Source organism: Macrobrachium nipponense, chromosome 34 (genome assembly GCF_015104395.2).
Source record: "Macrobrachium nipponense isolate FS-2020 chromosome 34, ASM1510439v2, whole genome shotgun sequence".
Taxonomy (NCBI): domain Eukaryota; kingdom Metazoa; phylum Arthropoda; class Malacostraca; order Decapoda; family Palaemonidae; genus Macrobrachium; species Macrobrachium nipponense.
The window spans coordinates 58,414,705-58,424,058 of record NC_061095.1 but is presented as its reverse complement, the minus strand read 5'-3'; the positions used below and the strand labels follow the sequence as shown (position 1 = coordinate 58,424,058).

General features: G+C 39.0%; 2 protein-coding genes across 2 annotated transcripts; both read right to left on the bottom strand.

Annotated features, from left to right (window-relative positions):
• Window positions 1-900: 900 nt before the first annotated feature.
• On the bottom strand, window positions 901-1,437 carry LOC135208113 (ribonuclease H-like). The gene has a single exon (XM_064240261.1). It carries the CDS (start codon window positions 1,435-1,437, stop codon window positions 901-903), a length of 537 nt encoding a protein of 178 aa, XP_064096331.1.
• Window positions 1,438-2,057: 620 nt separating this feature from the next.
• Window positions 2,058-2,498, bottom strand: LOC135208112 (uncharacterized). The gene has a single exon (XM_064240260.1). It carries the CDS (start codon window positions 2,496-2,498, stop codon window positions 2,058-2,060), a length of 441 nt encoding a protein of 146 aa, XP_064096330.1.
• Between the last annotated feature and the right edge of the window lie 6,856 nt (window positions 2,499-9,354).

The following is a 9,354-nucleotide window of genomic DNA, read 5'->3' as shown; positions in this document are numbered from 1 at the left end:
CCCGTATGTCATATTAGTTTGAGATGTGAGATGCTTAGGATATGCTACTTTATTGCTGATACATGAATGATGTGGTGAAGGTGATTTGATATTGAATGAAGGATTTGATGGGCAAGGTTGAAAACCCTTTAAACCCTAAGGTACCCTTCAGTCGTAGGGAAATCTGGATAGTAGTAAGTGTTGGCTAGCAGGAGAGACCAACAGATTGGAAGAATGAAGGTTTGAGTTGTATGCACAGTTAGCTATTAAGGTAGCCCGTGAAATTCTGAGACATATTCCTTTTCCGGTCCGGTTTCTTGGGTGTGTGTTGACTGGTGAGTGTGGTGGAGGATAGTGATGAATGTGAGGGGAGGGGTGATGAAAGAGGCAAGAGATGAATGGGGATGTCTGTTAAAGAGCTTTGTCTTTATGTGTTGCATGTTATGTGGGTTAGGGTAGGATGGGGTAGTGGTCATGATTGTTGGCACCATGTGCTGTCCGTCAGGATAGTGTGCTGTTCCTACCTTGGTGGTGGGTAGGAGCATAGGAAACCTGCTAATTTATGGGTGTTTGCTAGAATGTGCTTTGTGATTTGAGTGGTTGTGCGTTCATTTCCTATGTACCTATCTCTTAGTTGCTCTGTTTCTGGACAGTCTAAGAGGTAGTGTTCTAGAGGTTCTTCTGGAATTCTTTCGCAGTACTTACATGGCTTGGGATCGCCTACTATCTTTTGCCAAGTGCATTGGTATCCAAGCCTTAGACGATGAATTATGACTGCTAGTGCTCTTGACATATCTTTGGGAATGTCATGTGGTTGCAGACTGGTGGTCTACATACCACTTTGCAGTGTTAGAGCCTCCAAAGACCGCTCTCCTGACTTTACTTTCTTCTTGCACTTGACAGTATGCTGCGGCTTTGCTTTTAAGTTGAGTCAGTGAATGGCTTATTTTTAATACCTATGTTGTTGATGTGTAACCCGCTCTTTGCTAGGGAGTCTGCTTCCTCATTTCCTTGGATTCCTATGTGACTTGGAATCCAGTTGAGAGTTATCTGTCTGTTTCTGGTTTGGTGGATGTTGGCAATTGCCCATATGCTTGTCAGGAGTTTGATATTTTCTTTTGCCTTGCCTTTTGTGATGGCTTGTATTGCTCCTTTCGAGTCTGTGTGGATAGTTGTGTTTCCTAGTTTGTGTTGCAAGTCTTCTAGCTCTTTAGCGATTGCTATCAGCTCAGTCTGTAGAGTGGAGGCATTGTCTGAGAGCCTCCAGCTCCCTTTTAGTGATGTCGAGTAGACTCCTGCCGCCGTCGCAGAAATGCTGAGGTCTACTGATCCATCTGTAAAGTATTCATTTGTTGCTGTCGTTTTCCTTATTGAATCTTGTGCTGCTTGTTTCAGCTGTTGAATGTTGCATGCTTCCTTGCTTGCTGGAGGACTGTGTAGTTGATATTGAAGAGTCATGGTTTCCAGGGTGCTGGTTCTACATACTCAGTGAGAGGAGAGTCTTCTCTGATGGCAGCAGCATGCTTTTGCATGCCTACTCTTCTTAGTGTTTCTAAAAGGTTGCCAGCGTATGTCTTGGGTGGGTCTAGTTCTTTGTGGAGATCAATGCACTTTTTGATCTCTCTTTTTAGTGGACAGTTCCTTTCATTTTTTAAGGTTTTTAGCAGGATGGATGTGTTTCTCTGGTCTATTCTGTATGTCAGAGACTGTAGTTTTGTTTCATATCTCAGAATGCATAAGTTAGTCCACATTGGAGCACCTGTGATGAGTCTCAGGGCATTGTTTTGAATTACTTCAAGGCTCTTTTGCTCTGTGCTTGAGAGACTGGTGAGAACAGGTGCAGCATACTCAACCGTTGACCTTATTGTTTGTATGTAGAAGGTTCTGAGGGCGTGATATACTGCTCCCTGTTGTAGAGAGGTGATCCTTCTCATGGCATTGTGTCTGCATTTGACTTTCTGCTTGAGTATTTCAAGTTCTTTGTGTGGGGAGAGTTGCTTGTTTATGTTTACTCCTATGTATACAAAGCTGTCTACCCATTCAATGGGTTCACCCATGAGCTGTATTTCATTTGGGGTCTAGACTGTGTTTGATGGCCATTGCTTTTGTCTTTGCAGTGTGATTTTTAGACCTAGGTCTTTGCATGCACTTTGCATGTTCTGGTGAGATCTGTGTCTGTCTGTGCTGACTAGGCAGACATCATCTGCATAAATGAATATTTCAACTCCATTGGGTAGGGTGGTTGTGGCTAATTTTTCCATTAATACATTGAAAAGGAAGGGGCTGAGTATGCCTCCTTGAGGTGTTCCATTCTCCAGATTGAGAAAGTCCGAGCTTGCTCCTTGGAAGGTGACTCTGGCCTGTCTGTTTTGCATGTATCCTTTGGCCCATGCTAAAAGGTTGCCCTTCACCGCCTTGTCAGCCAAGGCTTCAAGGATGGCAGCTGCACTGGCTAGCTCATAAGCTTTTTCTAAGTCCAGAAAAACTACTATTGCTTTTCTCTCGTTAATTGTGGACATGACGTCTGCTAGGCATTCTTGTGCCTATGCCCTCTTTGTAGGCATATAGGCGATGTGTAGAGGTCCTGTTCCATAGCAGTCTGTTTAGCACCATTCTCTCTACAGTCTTTTCTATGCAACTGATGAGAGAGATAGGTCCTGTAGGAGTTGGGTTCTTTGGGCTTGGGAATCGGCTGTGTATTTTATTGGTTCCATTGTGTGGGTCTACTGCGCTCTGTGTATGTTCTGTTGATTATATGGAGATGAACTGTTTTGGCTGCCGTTCCCATGTTCTTCAGCATGCTGTATGTGATCATGTCTGCTCCAGGGGCTGTGTCTGTTCCCTTTTGAAGGGCTTTGCCCAGTTCCTTTAGTGTGAATGGAGTGTCTGTGTCATCAGGGATATTGCAGGCCGTGTTAATGACTCTCCATCTCCCTGGGTCTAGTGCCACTTGCCTTTCTCTTGTAGTTTGAGGTAGGTGTGCTGATTTGGTCCTGTCGGCAAAATGTTGTGCAAGTCTGTTTGCTTCAGCTTGAGGGTCAGGATAGTGTGGTTGTGTTATCTTGGATTTCCCTGATATTTTGTTGAACCATTTGAACATTATTGCAATGAGGGTAAGTCGGGTAGTCTGGGTGAGTCACCATTTTAAGCCGAGGTTTCTTGCTTCACTTCTTTGGCCAGTTTTGTGTTGCATGGTTTATAATGTCTCTTAGAAGAGCATGCATCTCATCAGTGGGATTGCGTCTGAAGAGCCTTCTTGTTCTATTTACTCTTGTTTTCATTTCTTGATTCTAGTGTTATAGTACCAGCTGTCCTTGTGGGGGGTTTTGTTAGTGGTAAAAGTTTTCTTAGGCATGGAGATGTTTGCTGCATTATGCAGGCTACTCACAAAGTCCTCCTGAAGCGTGTTTATGTTTTGGGCCGGAGTTTGGAGGTACTGTGTTGCCCACACAGTCATTTGGTTTTCAAATGTGGGCCAGTTTGCCAGGTCTGGTCTCCATCCTGCTGGCGGGGGTGGTGGAGGGGGAATTTTTGTTATTTTTATGCTGGTTTCAGTTGCAAAGTGGTCGCTGGTTAGTATTGGGTGCACTTTCCATGCACATTCTTCCTTCAGGTTTTGGGATACGAAGCTCAGGTCCAGTCTGCCTCCTCGGAGGTGAGTAGCTTCGTTTGTGTCATTTAGCAGTGGGGATCGTAGGCACAAAAGGGCCAATGTGTTTTCCCCAAATGTCAAGACTTTCCCGGGGACTGGAGCGAAGTGGAATATGCAAATCTAATTACCATCGTTCTTTTTACAAGAAGCTTTATTAACCCTAAGAAATATATATTATTCATGTATCCCCTTTCCTGATTTTCATTACGATATTATTTATTACTTGACAGTGTTTTGTGTTCGCTGAATAGTGAACTGAACACTGAAGACTATTGCAATTGGGATATATAGCGGGTGTTACTATGTTTATACATACATAAATACTGCATACATACATACATACATTCACCTCCACTTATCCATATTCCTGCGTTTTAATGATATATCTTACACAGAATATTTTTCCAAGTTAATTAAAATGTCGAGGCTTGTATATCTCCCGTGACTACCCTCTGATCAGGTAATAAAGCTTCATATCACAAATATTTCCTCCCGGAGAGAGAGCATTATTCCTTCACCTTTGGCGGAGAAATTCCTCTTCTGTTATTAAATGCCGGCCATAATTTCTGAGTAAATTGAACAGCGGTGGCATTTCTTCATAGATATATACGTAAGAAAAAGACTGCAAAATATTAAATATGACATGAATACCTGTGCAAGCTTTGGATATGGCAAAAAAAAAAAATGATAGTTTTACATCACACGAAGATAAAATTAGGGCTGAGTAAACTCCCCTCCACATAACATCCCCCTTTCCCCGGAAGTGACATTCCTATATCTCCCAAAATTCAAACACTTGTTACTAGATACAAGACCCACCTTTGGGACAACTTCCGTCAAAATCTACGCATACCATTTTGCGTAATCTCAGTAACGAACAGACAGACAGACTAGCAGACAAGCAAATAGTCAGGCAATTGAGGGGCACAAAAGCAAACCAAGAAGGACAACGGAAACAAAAAAAACACAGAGCTTTTGAAGGCAACTGACCCCCACCCCCCGCTGGGGGTTTATTCCCACCTAATGATGTTTTCTTCCTGTGCCTTTGGTTTCTGTTGTTCTCAGGAGATTCAGTCTCTTATTTATCAGCTGTTTTCTTGCAGGAATTCACAGGGACATTTGCTTGCATATATATTCATATACATATTTGCATACAAAAACACATACGCACACACACACATATATATGTGTGTGTGTGTGGGTGTGTGTATGTGTGTGTGTCTGTGTCCAATGCAGACAGCGTGAAAGACAGAGATAGAACACGAAACGGCTGAGCAGAACCAAAAAGGAGAAGAAACCGAGAGAAGAGACGACGATCATTAATTGTATCTCCAACGACCGAGACGAATCATTATCCTTTTTATTCTTCTTCTCTTAACGACGAAGACGCAGAAATGGTCACCTCTTTTTTCGTATATGTAAATTCTCCTTCCAACCTGATGCTCAAGATGATCTGCTCTTTTGTGTGGGAATCAAACAAAGGAGGTAACTTCTGTCAAAGACTTCAGGGGATTAGCTCACCGCCTTCCAGTCGTGACAATGTTGGAAAATGCTCCCAAGACAGAGGCCTTCTTGGAGCAGCCATCAGGCTGGAGATTGACATTCCGTGAGGACCTCTCGGAAGAGAAAAAGGCCCAGGAACGGAATTAGGAGGTTTAGAGAGGAACAGATGTTTCCCACAACGCTTCTCTCTCTCTCTCTCTCTCTCTCTCTCTCTCTCACCTCTTATCATTAACTCGATTGGACTTAAGGATCGTTCAAATAAATTGCGAAAGAGAATTGAATTCCTGAGGTGGGAGAGAGAGAGAGAGAGAGAGGGGTGGGGGGGGAGGAGGAGGGAGAGATTCATTGCACAACTTTCACCCTCCCCCCCTCACGCCTCTCTCTCTCTCCCTCTCTCTCTCTCTCTCTCTCTCTCTCTCTCTCTCTTCCCCATGGGACTAGAAGATCATTAGTTAAGGAACACAGAACCGAGATTCGAGGTCCAAATCCTTGTACTGTGTAGGTTCGACAATACTGGACCCTTAAGGATAAGTGACAATATTATATGTATATATATATATATATATATATATATATATATATATATATATATATATATATATATATATATATATATATATATCGAGCTACAATGTCCTTTGATATCTAATTCGCACCACCCTCCTGGATTTGAAAGGATCCATGGGTTCGCGCCCTGGTCCAGGCAAGTCTATTATCGAGAAAAAAAATTCCCCTTCGGTTAAGCATATATGAAAATATATTAATTCCGAGGTTAGAGCGAATTAGATATTAAAGGACATTGTAGCTCGATATACGTATGATAAATCACGGAAATGTGATATGACTTATATATATATATATATATATATATATATATATATATATATATATATATATATATATATATATATATACATATATATATATATATATATATATATATATATATATATATATACATATATATATATATATATATATATATATATATATATATATATATATATATATATATATATATATATATATATATATATATATATATATATATATATATACAAGTTGCTAATACTTAAATCTAAGCCTTAAATTCTAACTAACCACTAACGAATACCTCAACATGTCATTCTTGATCATAAAGAGCAAATGACATCATTATATATCTGACAATAATAAAGATTTATATAAGGTTCCATCCATAACATTCTCTATGGGACCTTCTTCTTCCCCCTCAAGACTCTGGGGAACAACGGCTCCTTAGTTCCGCTGACATTCTCTTACTTCTTCGTCACTTGTAAAACAAACAAACAAAAAGGCTTCGTGATAAACACAACATTCCCTCTAGACATTTCGTGTTACAAATAAACTCCCTGATGTTTTTTTTTCCGTCCAATTATATTTCCCGAACTACGTAAATGCTTAATATGGCAAAAACGATGAATATTCACGGGAATTAGGACCCTTTTAGCGGTGTAAATGCCATTCAATTAATAGGATTAGCAGATAATTATAATTTTTTGACATGAACGATTATAGGTTGGCAATAAATGATATTCGTGTATTCATGGAGATTAGGATTTTTCTCTTTTTTTTTAAAGGAATTAACTTTCATGTGTGTTTTGGAAGGAACAAGTACTATTCTGAAGCGGTTACGAAACCAGGCTGTGATGACGTCATCCAGATCTTGGATCTCATAAGTTAAGGAAAGTAGATTATTTATGCTTTTGTTGTATATCCCTTTGAGCATGGAAAAGACTACCCCGTGGTGGGGTATTACCATCAGTACACCTCACGTGGTGCACTGTAGGGTTTCTGCAGTTTCGGCCCCAGGCTGCACCCAATTTTAGCCTTTTGCTCTAACCCCCTTTCCTGCTTCCTTTCTTCAGTCTTGCTGTCCAACGTCTCTACCTATTACTTCTTACCGAAAACGTGGGTTTTCTCCCAGTTCCACCTTCAGATCCTGCTACTACATCTCTTACATTTTCTGGATCGCTCTACCTTGCTGTCCAACCCCTCCAACTCCCTCTTTCGTCGAGGACGCTAAGAGGTCGAAAGTGGCCCTTCAGGGCTTGACACAATAAATTTCATAAATTCATAAATCCATAAAATCCAATCGCCATAGTCATGGTTAGGTCATTCAAAAGTCTGGAATATTTACCTTTTATCATTATTAATTACATTAGCGTATTAGCAGCTGTGTCATTTATATTTGTAATAGATATTCACGGCTATATAAAATGTTTGTGGTTCCTGAACAACTAAAATTATTTTCAGTGAACGTTTGAGTTTTATTCATTAATAATTTTCAATACATCAGATCTACGGAATACAATTTTCAAGTGCCAGTTACTGTCCTACTTATGATCATTACACGGTTCAGTAATTAACCTGATTCCTATTTTCTTCTCTCCGTTATTATCACCATCTCTTTATTACCTGGCTAATTCCTCTCCTGGTTATCCTAAGATTCCCAAACAATTCGTTAAAAGTGTTAAAATTCCTCATCCAAATTCAGAAATCGTTTATTTGACCACAATAAGTCAGGGTTTATGGCAGCTAAAATATCGGTTTGTTTTCTTTCCCTTCTCGTTTATTCAGATTCCTGATGATCCAGTTACTCTTTACTGGCTTCTTTTAAACTGCTCTTGGTAGCCATCGTCCCCTTGATAATAAATCAATTACTATTCTTCTTCTTATTTATTTTCTCTTTATTCTTTTATTATTTCTTACCCCGATCTTTCTCGGAGGTTTTGTTTCGTGACTAAAATTTTCGGGGAACACAAAACCTTACGCTAATCTCCTCGGTGCAAGGCGGGGATTAAGTGGACTGTGATAAATCCCCTTTTCGAGCTAAAAATCTAATTTACAAAAATTTCAGGCAAAGAAAACTCTTAATTGGCGATCGTTTCTCTCAGGCATTAATCATTAAATGTATATTCTCTCTCTCTCTCTCTCTCTCTCTCTCTCTCTCTCTCTCTCTCTCTCTCTCTCTCTCTCTCTCTAATACACACACACACGTGTGTGTGTATTATAAGAAAAGTATTATTAATAACTTGTTTTCTTAATAATCCTTATTCGACAATTATAACGTAATGAGTAATAATGGAATAATAGAAAAAGAAATAAAAGCCAAATAAAAGAATATCAAGAATGAAACGAATACTAAAACCTCTATTCACTTTTTAGTCGGAAAAACTAACTAATAATAATAATAATAATAATAATAATAATAATAATAATAATAATAATAATAATAATAATAATAATAATAATAATAATAATAATAATAATAATAATAATAATAATAAAATTCCAGAGTCATCTGGACAAGACAAACGAGAGGCAATAATGAAACGAGTGTCAGGAGTTGAGGCAGACGAGAAACAATACAACTTATGTAAACGACGCCTAAGTCACACTTGGCGTCGCTCTGAGATGAATCATTGCCTGAGAGAGCTTGACTCATCTCCTGAAGGAGACCATCGCTTAATGTCTTGGTGTCTATATAAGCAGCTAAACTGAGCTATCCATCTTAATGCTCATGTTTCAGAAATCACCTTCAAGAGTCGTATGTAAAAATAAAGTCAAATAACAATTATTGATTCTTAAGAGGACTCAAAAGACAGAATAATCGTGTATTTGAGCAAATCAATTAAAAAATTACCTACATTTTTATAATTCAGGATGTAAAATATTGCCAATGTATTCAACTTGACCTGGCTCTGACCTGTGACACAAGGGTGGGTCCACAACACAGGGAAACATGGCGAAAACTTACGTTGGCAACTTATTGTATATTTGTCACAAACATGCTGATAACATGGCAACGATCATATATTGTATTGTATATATACACAACAAACGTTGCAAACAAGTCAATGGCTGAACATTGAATGTTATTGTATGCATATCACAAACATTTTGAAAATATATCAGCGACTGTAAGTGGAGACATATCAACATACAGGGTGAAAACATATTAACAACCATAAGTGGCGTCTTATATACATATCGCAAACATGTTAAAAATATGTCAGCGACTGAAAGTAGCATTTTATCATATACATACACACACATCACAAACCATGTTGAAAACATGTCAACAACCATACGTGGCATCATTTAGTATACACATTACAAACATGTTGGCAATATGTTAACAACCGTATGTATATAAATGACAAAAAAGATAAAAGAAATGCCTAAAAATGTACTTAGCT